A 19,044-nucleotide genomic window follows, 5' to 3' on the forward strand; every position below is an offset into this window, starting at 1 on the left:
AACACTGTCTTGTGCTGCACATGTGCTCTTACTGGGCTACTACTCTTTTGGCTAGCCTGTGACATGTGAATAGGGTTAAAAAGGAAGACATACAAAGGTCCTAGAAGGTCCTTCTTCACAGAAAGAAGGAATAAAACAAATACTATCACAGGGAATTTGAGATAAACAGGACAAATACTGCACTCAGACTGACACAAGGATGACCTGGCCCCAAGGGCTAGACACGTTCACATTACTCCTCTTTCCTGCCCACAGAGCTCCAGCTCTCTGACAGCCCTCCTAAGTGCATTCATTAGTCACAGGAGGGCACATTCCTCCATCTTCTGGACAGCTACAAACTAAGCACCATTAGCCTCTTTCCAGCCATACTCAAAACAATACATTGCCCACTCAGAGAAAGCTCAGTCTGCTTTAGCCTCAGGGAAAGGCCCTTTTAGTCTTTGTTATATTTTTGAATTGGTTTCATCCTGACATGTAATATGAAAGGTTCCACAATTATGCATTTCTTAAGTTATTTTTAATCCCCCCTTCAGAAAAAAAAAACCAACAAAACCCCCCAACAAAACCAACCTTCAACTCCCTGTCCTTTATCTTTTCTTGCCCTGAGAAGTCTTTTGTGATTAATTTTCTTCTGCCTCAAGAGCTGATAACTTCTTTTCCTGCAAGTCTTAAGGAGAAGGATTCTATCTTCCACAACAAGGAAATGTATTTTTTGAGCTTCTGCTGGTATTTATCACATCCCTGAGAAAGCAGGAGGCCTCTCCTTGTGAACATTATTGATTTTTAGATTAGGTTTGGGAGCTTGAATACAATAAATCAAACTGGTAATGTAATACATTCCGTGGGAGTGGCAATCCTCAAATAATGGCCCTAAAATCCTAGGAAGACTACTACTGGGTAGAATTATTCTGTAGGTGGAGTTTGTTAAAGCCAGATGACCATTCTCTTAATGAGCTCTTGCTGGAGGGAGCAAATAAAATTGATTAAAACAGCAAAATCCTAGGATATAATCAGATCACATAAGCCTAGCCAGAAAGCAGTGTCAACCCAATGCAGCACCCAGCCTTTCTCCAAAAAAAAAAAACCTGGAATTTCTGTTTTCTCACATGTACTAATGAGAGCAGCTAGAAGCTGGAGCTTAGGTTAATCCTTCCTTTGCTGGCTATATGAGAGCTCTTAGCACCACTTCCATAGAGGAAATGCTAAAGGACTTCCTGGGTGAATTAGCAAAACCAATGAGTTATAGCATGAGAAAAAGTGCCAGGAGTCATTTTCACAGCTACCTAGATACGTTAAACTAAGTTAAAGAGCAGTTTGTGACAAGAATCCCTGTCCCTGGCCAAGCATCTGTTTGATGTGGTTTCCATTCCACTGCAGGCAGATGGAGCTCTCCCTGCTTTCTGCAGTGTCCCGAAGGCAGCAACTCAGGATGTCACCCATGTGTTGAGCTTAAAAATCAAATGAGCAGTTTGTCATCTGAAATCACTGCACTGAAAGCCAAGTGACACAGAACAACAATGCTTTCCCATACTGCTGACAAGAATGATTCAATGGCCCTTGCTAATGCCACCTGATCAGATTCATTTCTCAGCAAGAACAAAGTTTGGGAAACAAGAGCTGGTGGGCCCAGCTGGATGTGCTGGAATAGCTTTTATTTATTCTGAGATGGGATTTGCAGGTGTCAGTGCAATTGACAGGACTGGTGATATAGCACCACTTGGAAAGACCCAGCCAGTTTCTGGAGCTGCCCCTTTATTCCTGCTGGCACTGACTCCTCTAGCTGTTCTGGGTAGATCACTACTGGAGCCAAGTAGTTTGAGTCCTGGAATATCTCCTTGAATGTATGGACAAGCTTTTATTCTATAACACACTGTGAAGAGTGTGGTGTTATTCACAAAAATGACTGAACCTTAACCATGACAGCTTCCTTCCTTCTGATTTATGGGATAGCTTTAGAGTGTAACTTTAGAGAGAAGTGATGTACAAGGCATTAGCTAGAACTTTCAAAGATGTTTCTGGAAGATGTTTCATTTGTGTTCAGGGACAGACATCACCTACCAAGTGTATTTCTTTGAGCATCTTTTCTTGATGTGGTGTCAGATTCAGTGAACTGTGTGATGTTACATGGGGCTTTTAACCTCCAACACAAACTTGGATGTTGTCCTAGGCCCAGACACTCCTGGAACAGGGATTTGGGCCAGCCAATAATCTGCTAAGCAAAACAACATCACGGATAGAAAGAGTTAAATGGCTAAAGAAAATTGAGAACAGATGATCATTTGAAATTTTTTCCTACTTAAGTCAGCATGAAGGGGAAAAATTGCGGTCACCATAAAGAGACAAACAAACAGAAGCACAGAGGAAATTGCTGCAGCCAAAAATGAGCAGAGGAAAGGCAGTTTACCCACTGGCTTTGATGGAAGCCACAGAACTGCTTAGAAAAGGAACATGAGTGCTGCAAGAAGCAGAAATTGCAGGCTAAGGCCCAGATCCAGCGGGAGCTGGAAGAAGCACGGGCTTACAGCCACAGGCCACCTACAGGCAATTCTCAGCTCCAGTTTGTGAGGTGAGACCTGTGCTCACCTAAACACCTGTGTGCTCAGTTTTGCTCCCCTGGCCTTCTCTCCAACTGCCTCCTCCTACTGCTTCTCTTCAATGACTACTGAAAGCCCAGTGGGAAACAGAAAATCTGCTGACTGGGAGCTACTGACACAAGCTTTAGAGTTGTACTTTTTCATATTAGAATATCAAAGGCAGTGGGTCTATTTCCAATATGTCTCCATTTTGTACAAGCCCATTTTGTCTTTTAAAACATACAGTGTTAGATTTATAGGGGGTTTCTAGCTCATCTCAGTTTAACCTTGTTTTATCTCCTTGTACCCTCCCTGGTAAAACTGGCTACTCCCTTTTGCTCAGTCTTTAAAATGTCCCTTATAAAGGGACTAAGCTGGGAAAATGTGAACTGGAAAGTAGAAATTTTAAGGTCTGATCAGTGCAAAATGCAGTCAAAATGCAAAATTACACAGACATCTTGGAACAGTGACTCTTATTTGTTACAGTTGTTTTTTTGTTTTTTTTTAATACACAATTCATGACCTAACTCTGTCATAATGAGAAACAGATTTTAGAGAGCTTTTGAATTAATTACTGTAGTATGGGTACACAGCTTAGATAATCCCACTCAGTTAAAAAGCAAACAAAATAAAAAGAGGTTAGTTTCTAGTTGCCTTAAAAAGTTGTGATTGCAAATTATTTAATGCAAAGTGTTAGCAAAGCTGTTGAAACAGATCCAAACACAACTAATTTGAGAACACCAACACAAATTTGGAAGACTGTCTCAGTCAATACCAGTCACTCATTAAGAAGTCCAAGCACATCAGGCACAGAGGACCCCATCTCTTTCCTCTTCAATATTTTCTCTGTTCTTAGTGGAGCCCCTGACTCTGTATAAGAGTTTTCCAGTGATTAATCAAAAATATTAAGATGATCAAGGGGAATGATTTTATTTCTCCATTGTAAATATACAATACAACTCTTTATCATCTGTGAGATATTTCCATCATATTTAGTATTATATTTGTTCAGGCCAAATAAATAGAAAATATTAGTAGATCTAAACCTTGACATTTGATTCTTGTGATATCTGGAAAGGAGATGAAAATATTTAATCTCCTTTTACACTGGATCTCTTATTGTTGGTTAGGGCTGGGAGATGTTTGTTTGTTTGGGGGGAGGATTGTTTTGGTTTATTTTTTTGTAGGTCTCTAGGTTTTAAGATAGTTTAAATTTTGTTACTTTACCAGTCAGGTCTCCCTCCAAACTGCAAGTGGAATAATCTACTCTCACTTCCAGGTATGTGCTTAGGCTTCACCATCACATACAGAAGGAAAATAGGAGACACCAGATGTCAGATTCATCCTCATTCTTCATCCTTAGAGATATTAAAAGAAATCTGGACATGATCCTGAATAGGGATCTTGGACAATATAACCTGAATTGTGACAGGGGAATTACAGTGCCCACCATTCTTACACCATTACATGCAGCTGTACCACAGCAGCAAACTCTGGCAGGTTAAAGTTGTTTGATATTCAGCCATGAAATATGAGCCTGAAATTGTAGCTGGAAACCAAGGTGCAGGCTGACAAAAGGGATGCAGAGCATCTCTTGTGATCACCCTGACCTTATTTTTTTCCCTAAATTACTTTTTTTCTTCTACTATAGTCACATCCCTTTTAGAACCAGGGCAATACACCTGGTTCTAGTACATTCAGTTTCACTCTAATTTTCCTATGTGTAACTGCACTAAAATTCAATAGCATTATACCAGGGTGAAGTAAATTTTTTTAATGTTAGGTTCTAAACTACCTCTTTATTTATGCTGTTAAGTCTTCATCTGTTAGAGAGCCATCAACAGATTAAATTAGGAGTGCAATTTATCAATAGTTTCCTGTTTTGTTGTTGTTGTTTTTAAATAACAAACCAACTAAATCCCAGGAATTACAGTCAACTGCAAAACAATTGCAACAATTACTGAACCAGCTAAAAGCAGTTCAACAGCTGCATCTTATAAAACATTAGCAAGTCCAGAGACCTACAAAAGATGCAGGCTCATAAAACTAGCTACAATTACAATGTGGCTTATGGAGCATGGATAAATACAAAAGAAATTATAAAGATCCTCAGTTTATAAGGTAGATTAAAAGCTATTTGTAGGATGTAGTATATAACAAAAAAAAGTAAAATCAAAATACTCTGGGTAAAATATTTCTAACATTTGATATATTTTATATGCATGCTTTAAATCTATTATTTTATATTGTTTTCTTCATTTCTTATATAGTAACTGATTAAGATATTTGTCTGATTTAGAGATATGTATCCAGTTCTCCATGAGAAGATTCTGCAAATTACTATGAAAAAGATTTTCAAACAGTGATTGATTTATTTTTTAAAATGTCAAAGTCTGAATATGACTTGGTTTTAGTGGACAAGAACCTACCAAATCACATCTCTAATTCACAACTAGAGATAAAAGCCTGGTTTTACAGTGTAATAGGCAAATGGGCCTCAATTTTTCAAATCCTTGGTATTCTTTGTTGTAACTGCTGAACAGCTGCTCAGATTGCTGAATCTGCATTTCAGAGAGCACACAGAGACAGAATAATCTGTTAGCTCAAATTACTTACTTCTACATGTCTCTTTCTATGCAGTTTATTTTTCACTGCTTAACTTTGCCTTTTGCCATTTCAAATTATTTTAGTAATGAAACATGTATTATTAGCCTAGGAAACCAACACCCAATTTGATAGACATCAACACTATTAGAAAATTAACCTGACTTAACACAGATAAACATAGGCAAAAAAGTGGGTAGAAGAAAGCTTTACCTCTCTACATAATTCCTCTTAGTACCCTTTGCTGAGTGATGTAGATGGTTAAAAAGGTTCCTAGTGCCTGTGGATGTAATGAGAAAATATTACAGCCAGAAAAACCTTATGCATCTAAAACTATATAAGTAAGCAGTTAGGACTGGTAGGTATTCATCTACATTTCTATTTATTCCTACAAAATAACATACTCTGTGCTGGTGTCTATTTCAAACTATATGCAATCAGCATCACTTAAGTGGTATCAAATTGTTTCTTGGCTTTTTCTGATGTTTTACCACTTTGTAAATTATTCAGCCAGAAGTGTACTGTACATTTCCTTTCTGCCTGCTGGACAACTTCACTATTTTGAAATTAGTGCGACTGTCCTTTGGTACCAGTTCTCTTTCCCTTTTAATTCGTACCCAAGAAACCCTGGTGGTTTTTTATTTCTTGTGGTAGAACAACCTGACAATCTGGTCTTCCTTTCAAAGATGGGTGTAAATGTACACACATTTGAAAGGATATATTGATCCATTCACTGGAAGGATGAGAAAGGGACTGGTTTGGCAGCCTGGCACAGAAGCTTTCCTTGTACAGTCTTTCTCCCCTATACACACATTTGAAAGGATATATTGATCCATTCACTGGAAGGATGAGAAATATGGAATACTGGGAAGACAGATAATATATAAAATATTGTTTACTTCTAAAATGTTGTGGATGTCCTATATTCACAGAATAATTTGTTGTTAAAGCCTAGAGACTGCCCTGGTTTAAGGCAAATTTGGGACAAAACCTCCAAAGGGACTCCTCTAGAAAAATAGATTCAAGCGGTTCCTCGCCCAGCTGGTTTGGGAAAAGATTTCCTTGGAGAAAAGTGAAAAAAACCTATTAAATAGGAAAAGCATTCACCAACACAAAAAAAATGGAACAATATTAAAGAATAAAACCTCTCGCTGCTCCAAAGAGATGACAAACTCAGCAAGTCCCCTTCGTGGGCTGTAACTTGGCTCACTCAGTCTGTTATCAGTCCCTCTGGTGCTGGAATGCAGGGTCCCAGGCCCTGGGGGCCACAGGTGTGAGCTCCTGGTGCTCTTCTGGGTTTTCAGTCCAGAGCAGGTTTGAACAGTTCCAGGACAATGAAACATTGCAGTCCAGGGAAACTCGCTGCCTCAGCCAGCTAAAAACTGACTAAAAGCACAGGAGAGCTCTCCCTCACTGTCCGTGCTGCAGACAGCACAGTCCAGGAGAAGGATGCAGGGGAGCAAGTGCAGCTCCTGATAACAAATTCTGAGCTGCTTCTCCCCCACTTTGCTCTCAGAACCAGTCTTAAGGGTGCAAAACTTACTTCTGGGCTAAACAGATGGATGGGGTACAGGTATCATAAAAGTCACCACAAGACAAAAGGTACACTTGTATTGTGCCTTTTTAGAAATTACCTAGGTAGATAGATGGATCAGTAGCTCACTACATAAACTCTAAATTGAGGGAATGGTCCCAAGTAAGGGTCCTATGTTTGTAGAAGCTCTTTTAACTAAATGTATTTGCTAAAAGACTAGAGGGGAACAGGAATTCCTGCTGGAAATTCAAGCCATGTACATTTCTCTGAGAATACAACCAATTCTCTATTGTATAATCAAGTGATTTCAATTCCTTTTTTTGACCACTTTGCCAGCTTAATGGAGACAGCTCTGGTCTGAGCTATGGAATAAATGAGAGAGCCTTCAAACTCCCCTGAGAACCTCTATTCCACCTCTGGCCTGCTTCCAGTACAGCAGTAATTGTACAATTATAGCAGCATTATATATAGAAAATTATCATGAGTTCTTAAGTCGTTCAACAATAGCTAAGCATAATTATTTACACTGTAGTCACAGAACTTCTGAGAGGAAAAAAAAATGCTAGGCTTTTAGGGAAGGAAAATTGTAGCAATTACTGGCCTAGTAGTTCTTTTTAAAGTAATGTTGATGTATTTGAAAGGAAGAAATTTTTTTAACCTTCTTGAACTTGCAACACAAGCTCTAATGCTGGAATCAGTCTGCACACACTTCAGGAAGCAGAGGGAGCTGTCTGATGGCAATTACAGTTCTGACTGCCAGGGAGCTGGGTCACAATTAGCAATCTGGGACTTCACATCATAGCTTGCAAAAAGACAGGCCTCATATGCTTGGGAAGACAAAAGAAGAAGCATCACATTATACTGTAAGATAATGCTAGTATTTAATTTATACCTACAGAATAATTACATTTACATTTGCTATGACTGAGTAAAAATTAACAACTACTCACTGATATGGGGTATTTACAGCATGGAAGCTAAACTTGATTCTTTTGTAGTGGGAAAATCCCCCACACCTTTTCTTGAAAAATTGCAGACTGATAGAAGAGCCATGATGTTCAAAACAGTATGAAGAAATATAGTACCCCTGAAACATAACTGAGTCAGGTACAAGTAATAGATTTTAAAGTGCAGCCAAGATAAGTGAACACAGTGAATTATTGTAGCAGCATACCTACAGGCAAATTTAAAACAATGACTTATTAAGAGTTGTGGTTGTAACAAATTAGTAAAAGTCTTTTCTTTTCCTTTTTTTTTTTCACAAAGAGGAAATCCTGCTGTAATCAAAACAAGTGTGGTTCTTTAGTTCAGCACTGCTAAACCCAGCACGTGGAGATTTCATCCTGCTGCCCAGTGAAGCTGTGCTCCTCGAGATAATCGAGAGCTGTGCTAGTGTGGTTAGTGATGGCCAGGGCTGTGAGTGTGGCAGGAGAGAGAATCACCTGAGAGACAGTCAATAAGGGCCTTGTCTTCAGAGGGTGCTCACAGCCAGAAAATGCAAGAAGGAACCACAAAAAGCCTCAAGCTAATGGAAATAAAGAATTTATCTAGTGATAAGACCGGATGTATATCCACGAGAACATATGTCAGTCTTACCCTGTGGGCATCCTTCCCAAAAGTAAAGGAAGAAGCTTAATTGAGATTAATGGCCTTTTTTCTGAGGCCCATGGGAAGTCCTAATAAGGCAATGTGTTAAGCAGTGAATGTAATTTATAATTCATGCAAACTTTAGAAGATATAAATAGCATATGACACTGAATGAGAAATGCCTTATGCCTTTCTCATGCTGCTTTTTACAGACATTTTCACCTGTTGGATTTAAAGTAGCATTCAAGTTTCTATTTTTGGGAAGGCCAACATGCCTGCTTTATGCACCAGCATAATTGAAACTCTTAATGATACCACACTCAGTAGACACTGTTTCAAACCAGCTTACACTGTGGTCACAGATGATAGACTTCTATAATCTAAGCTAAAATAATTGTACTTACCTGTGTTGATTTTGCTTGTAGTGACATTTTTTCTAGGTTTTCTTGAATGTTAAACTTAGTTTTTTTCCATTTCCTATCATCTGCATTGATCTTACATATTTGTGCTCACACAGTTGTGACACAACACCTTTCCACAAAAAGCAAGGCCATACATTTTTATATGGTAATTCCTGCATCAAACCAACCATTTGTAGATGAACCACACTGGTATCCTGTTAAAAGGTATGTAATTTGAGAATTTAATATTATAGAGATTTAACAATTTATATAAATATCCATATTTTTAAGGGTAGGGGAAAATAATTCACTGTTTCCTTCACTATATACTTGTTCAATATTATACTTCTACTGTCCTGAAAAATCCTACACAAAACAGTCATCATCGTGCAAAACTTAATTTTTTCTGATACTCACTGCGTATGTAAGGCATGTACATTCTTCTCATTTATACCAATGCATATAAATACACTCACAAATACACATCTCAAGTATACTTATCCAGTCTGATTCAGGTGCTGAACAGAGTACTTATACATAGGAGAAATAACTCAAGGTCTTCAGCTTTTTTTCTTATCATCATTACTAAACAATGTTCCATTTTTCCCCAGTAGATAGATCTATTAAAGCAGACAACCAGAACTTTTCTCAGTCTTTACCAGGTCTAAATAAAATCCTCTTCCTGCATCTTACCTTTTCTTCTAACCAAAATTTTAATTTTGCTTTGTCCAAAAGTCTGGTTCTTTCAAATACTCAAAGGAAACAGAAATCCTTCTGCATTTTGCAGCCATCCTTCCTTCCATCTTTTGCTTTCAGACAGTGCTTGCATCTTCTCATCTCCTCCTCCCTTAGCTGCTGTTCTTGAGTGAACAGTGCTCCCAGTTCATGTATCATCACCCTCAGCATAACTGTCAGGACTTGCAAATTATAGAACACTACAGAGGAAATCCAGGCAGGTGTGATTCTGCTGACCACAGAGAGCTGTGCTAACTACACACAGCCTTGTTGTGGTCCTAACATTTTACTGACCAGTCTGTGGGTAACCTGAACATTCCTTAATATTCACACCATACAATCATCCTCCATAATTTTTAGTGCTTTACACGATGGCATTTGCATGCTACACTAATTGGCTTAATATGTTTCTTGCATGTATTTTTCTCGTGACTAATTTGCTTCATAAAATATTTAACTTGGAAATAAAACTGTTTTTAAGATAACTCATCCTACTTGAAGGATGTTCATCCTACCCCAAAGCAATCAAAATAAAATTTCCTATATACTGTTAAAATCAATGACAGTTCTATAGATAATGCATAGAGCAGCAATTAATCAGAATTTATCTATACCATGAAAAAAAAATAATTATATTTTAATGAATTCAAAATGTACTCTTATTTTTCAATCTATTTGGTGTAAAAAAATGAAATTATTTTATCTCCTACAAGAGAATAATGGGTTACCCCAAACATGGTCTAGAATCCAAGATTTTAAAGCACATTTTTCATATTACACACATTAGTAATGTCTCAACCATCCTGTCCAAACTGACCAAGGTTCTGTGCTTGTGGTTCTTTCTCAGTCTCTATTGGTACAAGCTCACATTCAATCCACAATTAAAATTAAATAGTTGCCTTAACATTTGCCTTACTATTTTTAAGGCAAGGGATAATGTTGCATGGCTTTTGTCTCATATTCTTAAGGAAACAAAAGATCTCACAAAAATTATATGAGACAAATTAGTAATTTTTAAGATAAACTTTTATTGAAAAATTAAAACTGCATTGCATAACTTCTTTATAACTTCAACATTTCTTAAACCACAAAACAGAGATTCTGTTTAAAAAATCTCTTCATATTTTTCACCATTCAAAAAACAGATTATGAGCTAACTTCATGATGATTTTAAAATTCTGGATTATTCCCAAGGCCCCTGCTTCTGGCTGTCTGCCATGAATGGTATAATCTGTCTTCTCTAAAAATTACATTTAATAACACAATCAGAACTTTTCTCATTCAAAATCACCAGCTGCTCTTGATTTTTATCCAGTAGTCAGTCTTTTCCAAATAAATTATATCAGTTCATAAGCACTGCAGCTACCTGTTCAGCTAAGATTTTGCCTATTGCTTAATTGATCTGAATTCACCCATGCAAAGTTACAGTGATTGTCCCTGTGATTTTAAAGGCAAAATTGCTAGCTCAGAGTGTATTTTAAACCTCAGAAAAACAAAGTTGCTCACCTGGAATTAAAATGCTTTACATTAGTCAATACTCCTGTATATCCATGCATCCTAATCTCTCACAGTCAATAGTACATGGATTTAAAAGAAGGAAAGTTCCAGGTCAGTGTTAGTCTGAGAAGCTGTGGCATATTACTCAGATGAAATTACCTAATAAGAACAAAGATGAGTTTTCTCACTAATGACTGTAACAGCTCTGTTAAAATCAGTTAACCAAGTCAGAAATTAATACGAGCATGGTTCCTGTTGAACACAGTATATGTGACAGAAAAACACCCCAGAGACTGATATTAGAATCAAAAGCTTTGCAAAAATCCAATTGTGGTCATCTGTGCCAAGACAACACTGCAGAAAAACAAGATAAATGCAGAGGGTAGGAAGATAAATCTAAGCCCTCTATCTTTAGAGACAACACCTATGCATTAACTGTCTTGCTTCCAAAACAAGCAGGAGGAGCTCCATTATTCCCACTTAGCTGCAAACCATCAATGGCAATAGGAAGAACCTCTGATGCTTTTAACCTTCAAAACACAAGATACTCCATAAAAGGAAGAAGCAGAAATTTTAGTGAGCAAAACGTTATGTGTGCACTGAGGAGCTCTAGATCTGTTTCTGACTCCATCCCAGAAGTGTCAGGGGCATGCTGCATGAATGCCATCAGCTGTATCATGGTCCTTCCTACAGCTTCATGGTCAGGATGAAGATGGTTCTCTTCACCTCGTTTATATGCTTCAAGGAGAATTAACATCTCAGACACATTAAACTACTAGTAGAATATTGAGATGGTGATCTGGTTACAGGGTTCATGAGGTTAAAATATTACGGTTAGAGGACTGAGGGGAAGATAGAGCTTTAGTAATACTGTTGTTGGCAAGGGAGGTGAAGGAAATCAGAAATTCCCACCTAAGAACTGGGGAAACCATAAGAACCATGGTGTTTGTGTGGAAGACATAAAATCCTCTAGTGAAGCTGTCACCAGTTATACATCTTTGGATTAATTATATTAGCTCATATTGTTTTCATAAACAAGAAGGACTGAAAGAATTTTTTCCATCTTCTGTGGCTGTCCTTTGAATAAAGTAAAATTGAGACCAGATTTCAGACAGAAGCCTGAAATAAAAATGTGACATTGTGCTTCTTCAAAACAAACTTCTTTCTGTACTCTAAGAACAGCTCTCAATGAGAGGTCCTCTAGTTTTGATGAACAGCTGGTACCTATAAAGAATGGCATTCAATATCATGGAAGTTAGTACTGAAGTCAATGTTAATGCCAACTACATCTGTACTGCAGGCTTCAGGTCATACAGCACGGATGTTTACACCAGGAAACATCAAGTATTGAATACACAGTAATACAATAGGCTTATAAATGAGGAAGATTGGTGTTGAAGATCAAGAAGGCAGGAAACCAACTACACAGTCTTAAAAAAACCTAATGAAAGAAATACTGTGTTGGTAAGATTACTAGGGGGTTTAATGATATGAAGTAACAATGCAGATCTATTTTAAGTCATACTCATAAATCTAAAGATTAGATTCAACTCAGTTGGAAGAAAAGATGTTACAGAAGGTTATGAAAGAGGAATAAGCAAGAGTCCTATGAAAAGCTGGAAAGGCTGTGCTGCAGGATACAGCATTTACCATAACAGCTTCTTCCTTCTCCCTGTGCTATCACAGCCACAAACATGAGACACCATCCTCAAAAGACAGCCAGTGGGACCTGCAGGGTGGAAATCTCTCTTGTCTGGAGGTGTCCTTCCACAGGATTGACAGGGGCCAGAGAGACTGCAAAAACAGCATGGTATGACTGTATTTCACATAAAGTTCCTAAAATAATTGAATTTTTTTACTGAGGTGGAGGGGAGAGAGAAAAAGGAATTAATTATTGCTTTGCAAAGAATCACGTATGCAAACACTTGAAATTAGCATATTCCATTTATCACCATGACACTAACTCAGTGAACAGAGGATTATTGAATCTCCATTTTGTTCCACTACTCTGTTTCCAGTATGGACTTTTCCACTCAGTAATATTGATTATCTAATGATTAAAATTGATCAAGCTGCAGATGAATCTGGTGCCTATACTTTGAAAAGACTAACCAGTTGAAATTATTGGGACAAGCTAGCTGTATTAAAAGATACTGAGGTTACTTTTGGTTTTATTTATTTTATAAGCTCCAAACAGATAGTGAAAGAATGATGCTGGTTAAAACTCCCACAGAATTTAGTTAAAATGGTCACAGGGTCAGTTCTGAAATAAAACTCAAAAACAGGGGCCTTGGTTAGCAATCAATATTCACTAGAAAAGCATTCAGAACACTGAACAGTCTGACATTACAATAAATAAAACTGAAATTTCTAATAATTCTAATAGATTAAAGGGATCCCATAATTTCATAGTCTATACACAAGGTCAGAATTCCTTATCTTCAGTAAAATTATCTGTAATTTATTACTTTAAGGGCACTAGGATTTAAACAAAAGTGTCAACTAATATTTTCGTATTTTTTCTTTGGCTCACAAAGACACTAAAATACCATAAACATTATTTAGAACTTCAATAATATATAAATAGGTTACATTACAAACGGAAGAAAATACAAGACAACTCTTCAGCATGGTAAATCTCTGCATATAAATAAGCAAATATTTCAGATACCTACAATTAAACAGTTATCTTGCTGTAAAACTATTACATTAAATCCTTTTACACAAAGTAATTTAACAATAATATACACAATCTACACAAATTAACCTCTAAAAATACAGCAATAATATACCTGTTACAATGACTCTGCTACTGTGATCCCCTGATTTGACACTAAAGGGCAAGTACAACTATTTTACTCAAAGGTGCTCTTAGAGATTGCTGTTTTGTATGTGAGAAAAGCACCAACAATAAGATCTAATACTGTTATACATTTTCTTTAGCTCCTAAGAATCTACATTTTAGAAATGTTTCTATATGTCTATTTCTGTCTGGCAGAAAAACTTGTAGCACATTATCCACATCAAAGTTGTTGAAGGAAAACTTAATTTTCTTAAAGTGGAAAACATGCTGTGGCTTTGATCTAAGTTTATAACCACTTTATATATATATATATATTATATATGTATGTATATATATAATTATATATATTTATTTATACTGTACATATATACTGTGCAGAGTTCTTAATTTGCTATTTTAATACCTATTAATTTTCTGCTGTCTACAATAAACAAGACCAATGTAAGAGTCAATAGTAATTCAACTTCAAGATAATACATTTTCCCTCAATAATATGATCTACCAATACATATATATTTCAGTGGCCTATAGCTGTTTTGTTCAAGGATGTCTTAGGAGATTGCAACTTACAGAAAGAGAATTTCCTTTAAACATATTCTGCAGAACTGGGTTTAAAAAACAGCCAGTGCTGGAAAACAGTGAATACAAGAAATAAATAATTCAACCACTACAGCTCCTGCCCCAACCTCTCAATTTCCTCAATGAGGAAGTCAATGTCAGACTTAGTTGCTGCTGGGTTGGAGATGACCATTCGGAAGAAGTTGACTTTGTCACCCTGGGGCTGATATCCAACCATGGTGGTACCTGACTCCATCATCAAGGCCTTGATTTTCGGTGCCACCTTTATCATAAAAAAAAAAAAGAAAAAAGAGAGAGAGAGAGAGAAAGAAAGAAGAAAAAAATTATTCTTTCTTTGTATATCACAGCATTTCTTAATTCAGAGAAAATAAATTGACAGGCATTTGTTTTAATAAAAAATGTCTGTAACAAGGAAAAGGTTGAAAAACTAAATATGCAGGATTGGCTATTTAAACAAAAATTGACAACAATAATATCCATCTTTATGATTTATAAATTAATAGTATCCCAGAGTATTCGCTATGTAATAATTTTATATATTAAATGTATATCTCATTTCTTTGTGCTGAAGATTTTGTCATAATGAAACATTTTCTGCCTCTGTATGAATGTCCACTCCAGACCTTTTTGAGGATAGTGGATGTTTTCCATGAGAATATTATGTATTCTCAAAGCATTTTGTATGTGGGGACAACAATGGAAATTTTTCAACAAGATCTATGTCATAAAGAATTTTTTTTTGTTAGGATAAGCCATAGAAACCTTGAATAGTTTTGCAGTACTGTGCATTTACCACAATCTCACTTCCTTGGTTTAATTTACAAGGAATAATGTCCTGACAGTCTTAATATTTGGTATTGACTAAGCCCAGTTTTTCTGTCCAGACCTTCATTCTCCTGCTCTACTCTCTGCCAGGCAAGGTCAGATGTCTGGCTCTTTTACTGTTTTGTAGAATGCTTTATGATGTCCTCTAACATTTAACAGGGTTAAATAAAATATTTCATCCCTCTTGCTGTTTCTTACCTCTATCTTCCTCTATTATCTCTTTTTTTGGCAATTTCTTTATCTAATATGGGACTGGCTTGACCCAGGAATTTGACCCAAGAATTTCTATTCTCTTCCATTCTCTTTTCCCATTGTGATGCAGTCATTAAATCCTCTACAAAATCTCCCAAGTTTGCTCATTCTTCTCCCTTCCTTAACACACACACACACACGCACACACTCACACACACGAAAGAGCAATTACTCTTGACACCATGATATCATTCTTTTGCCTCCTGAATGTATTTCATTCCACTTCTGTCTAAAACACTACTACAAAATCACTGTATTTGGCTTCCCTCAAGTCCTGAATAACATTATATCTTTTCTGGTGGTGCTTCTATGATGCCTTCACTTTCCTCTACCACTTCAAATAAATGTATCCCAAAGTCCTCCAAAGGGTATTCATTTTCACTGAAATGCATTAATGCATTGGCATTTAAAACCAAAATAAATACCTGAGAAGGAACTTACATGTTTTCATGTCCTTTACCTGTCCAAGCATTTTCAAACAATTACCCTTCTGTTTCTCTTGTTGATAAGCTGTCCTATCCAAAACCTCTGATGTCTGTAGGCCTAGCTACTTTTTGAAGGCTTGTAACACTTGTGAGCACAGGATAACTGAATATGTTCTGAATCTGATTCTATAGGGAAAACATTACTTGAGCATTAATATAAATAAGAGAAAAAAGTGAACAAATTTCAAGGTCATAACAAGCAACGGAGAACTGATGTCTCAGAATTTGGAATTATCTTTTTACATTTGACCAAAAATACTTACCCTGTGTAACTTCTCTCTTCTCTCATCAGAGTCTGGCATGCCCCTGAGACTTGGAGGAATATACCAGAAACATACATTTGTATGCTCTGGCTGCAAAAAGAACCAAACATATGCATCAATTAAAAAAATTATACAGATCAGTCCCACACTAAAGGCTAGTCAGTAGCATATTTTATCACAGACATGAAAGACAAAATATAGTATTAACTTTCCTAGTCCTGCATGTTAAACAGACAGAAATGGATTACAGTACTGCTGCTTGCCTCTGCTGCCTTAGATTCCCTATACATTGTCCCATTTGCAATATTTAGGTTGCTAATGAAGTGAAAATGCTTTTCACCCTTGTGCAGTTTTATGAGTAACAGTTTTTCAGGATCACAGCAAGGGCAACCCAATTTTGCTTTCCTTAGCAAAGGGGGAAATGAATTTTATACTATGATCCAAAGGTTTATATACTGGCACTTGCAAAAGAATATACAGTAAAAATAGCAGATTCTCAGTTATGTACTAATAACCTCAGTATGAGTAGGTTGCATTAAGGTAATCTTCATGCCCTAAATAGAGGGTATGAAGGAGAGGAGGTGATAAACCTGACATTTATGGTACAAAACCACGTGATTGACAAAAAATCTGCCCAGTCATGTAGTTCTTTAGAAAATAGTCATGTAGTTCTTTAGAAAATCAGAGCAGTTATGCATAGTTGTCTTGAAGAACTGTGAGAAGCATGAAGACAGATTTGGCTCATACATATGTGAAAGCAAACTTACCTGCCCTTCAAAAACCATCTCAAATTCTTCTCTGTTTTTGATTTTAGTGTAGAGATATTCTGCCAGCTCCAGGCATTTATTGATCTGATTTTCAAATCCTACTGTACCCTATTTTAATAAGAAAGTAGGTATTAATTATATGGTCATTTTTTTTCCTGCTCTGATGCAATCACCTTTTTCAGATAGGTTTCACTCTTAAATATTTTCAGGCAGAAAATGTTTAGCAGTATTATTTCTTGTAACTTAAAAGTAGCGTTAATCAACGGTAAAAAAGTGGCTAAAGGTGGCCCAATTGTAAGACACTATTTGGTTTGTCTCATTTTAAGACAATTTGTTATGAAAATAACATGGATTTTCACTATTTTTAGTAGATTATTTTAGGCCTTTTATATTTTTCGAGTTTCCAAAAATATTATGGATATTATGACCTGGCTTCACAGCTGCTGCTGAAAGACCAGAAACTTGGAATGGGAACCCAGTTGAAAGTGTAAGAATTAGGAAGTAAAATATTTCCTGTGAAGAGTTTGCTAGAAATGTGCATTTAATCAGCAAGCAGAAGTCTGCAGTATGTTTATTAGAAGTCACTTGCTTACCCCCTGATATCTTGTCAAGGTCATAATCCCAGAAAAAGTATATGAATACTGATAATAAATAGTTGGGTTCTTTTTTTAAGTACACTTTGTACATGAATGAAGAAGCAAGCATTTTCTCCCAAAGTAAAAATTGGTTTATGATTTTAGAGTTTATCATTACATTTAATATCAGTTATATTTTAAAAATTAGACTCTGGACAGGTTACCCAACTGGATTCCCATTTTGCCAGCAGAAGATCAAGAATAACAGTAATGAGATGACTGCAGATAAAGCAATAAAAATGGAATGTGTTTTCTTGATTACATGAACCTTCATCTTGTGAACAGGTAAGCCTGGACAAAAGCCCATGCTTAAATTCAGCCATCCAGGCATACCACAGTAATACCAGGTAATCAACTGTGGAATCATCACTTGGGCAATGCTTCCTCAGAAAAAGGCTTTGTTTTAAGTTAAAAATTTGCTTATAAAATCTATTCACTGAAATGTCATGTTCAAAGGGTCCTTGTAAGTCATCAAGGCTGCTCTGCTGTTACAAATAATCTGTCATAAAATACGTATCCAAGTGTAGAGCATCACAACAAGATATCATTTTGGTGCCCTGCACTCAATGGCTTTTCTGCAGGACTCATCTAGTGACTTAAATCTTTTTTCTAACTGCCATCTGAATTTACTGACAGTTAGCATTGTTCTATAATTCACATACTTCCTTTCTGAGTCAATACTTGGATATTTGTGTGTTTAGAGATGGTAATGACATAAGCATTTATGTTAAAATGAAGTATTCCATTACATAACACTTAGAAATTAAATAAATGCATTTCTGGTTTTTGAGCTAAACTTTTGTTATTTACCTTTGCTTTCCACATCAACCAGAATTTGAAAATGTCTACATGTCGACCACACTGTATTGCCTTATCTCCAGTGTCATAGGAGACATCATACTGTTTGTCTGGCTGGAAGAGATAGCCTGCACACATTTGATTGCAGCCTTGAAGAATACCCTACAACAAAAAACATGTACACTTATCTGGCATTTGTGCATGAGAGAATGTACACATTAATAATGTATAAAAATGTATTTCAAACATGTACAGGAGGACTGTTCTTTGATGGGACACATTATAACATACTGACCTTGTTTTGCAAACCTGAGCCACAAAATTAATTTCATTAACCTAAGGTGGTTCTCTTAGAGGTCTCTGAGTAGCCATATGATTTTACACACACAAACACCCCCCTGAGAAAACATTCACAGATTGATCTGGATACTTAGTTTGTGATATTAGCTTTACCCACTTCAATTTATAAGGCTATGTTCTTTAAACTTAAATTTATGATTTGTTAAATTACACACGAGAATAAGGCTGTGGTCTCTCTGTGCAACAGATTGCTACACAAAAAGGAGTTTAAAAGCTTATTTGAAGGTTTAAACTTTGTATGTTGTTTATGACACTTAACATTAGTGATAAATATAAGCACAAATGACATAAACTGGACATCTTTTGCATATAAATAAATATGGTTCACAGAGTAATAGAAATCTAG

General features: G+C 36.4%; 1 protein-coding gene across 1 annotated transcript in view; it reads right to left on the reverse strand.

Moving 5' to 3' along the window:
* Positions 1-10,442: 10,442 nt before the first annotated feature.
* The window catches only part of GAD1 (glutamate decarboxylase 1), a 33,923-nt gene continuing 25,321 nt past the window's right edge, over positions 10,443-19,044 (reverse strand). The window contains exons 14-17 of the mRNA XM_039699374.1: positions 18,351-18,500; positions 16,906-17,013; positions 16,139-16,228; positions 10,443-14,575 (exon numbers count right to left, since the gene is read on the reverse strand). Of these exons, the coding sequence (XP_039555308.1) occupies positions 14,402-14,575; positions 16,139-16,228; positions 16,906-17,013; positions 18,351-18,500 (522 nt within the window). The 3' untranslated portion in view covers positions 10,443-14,401. The remainder of the gene's footprint in view (positions 14,576-16,138; positions 16,229-16,905; positions 17,014-18,350; positions 18,501-19,044) is intronic.

This window comes from Passer montanus, unplaced genomic scaffold (assembly GCF_014805655.1).
Source record: "Passer montanus isolate IOZ18808 unplaced genomic scaffold, ASM1480565v1 scaffold1, whole genome shotgun sequence".
NCBI classification, from domain to species: Eukaryota; Metazoa; Chordata; class Aves; order Passeriformes; family Passeridae; genus Passer; species Passer montanus.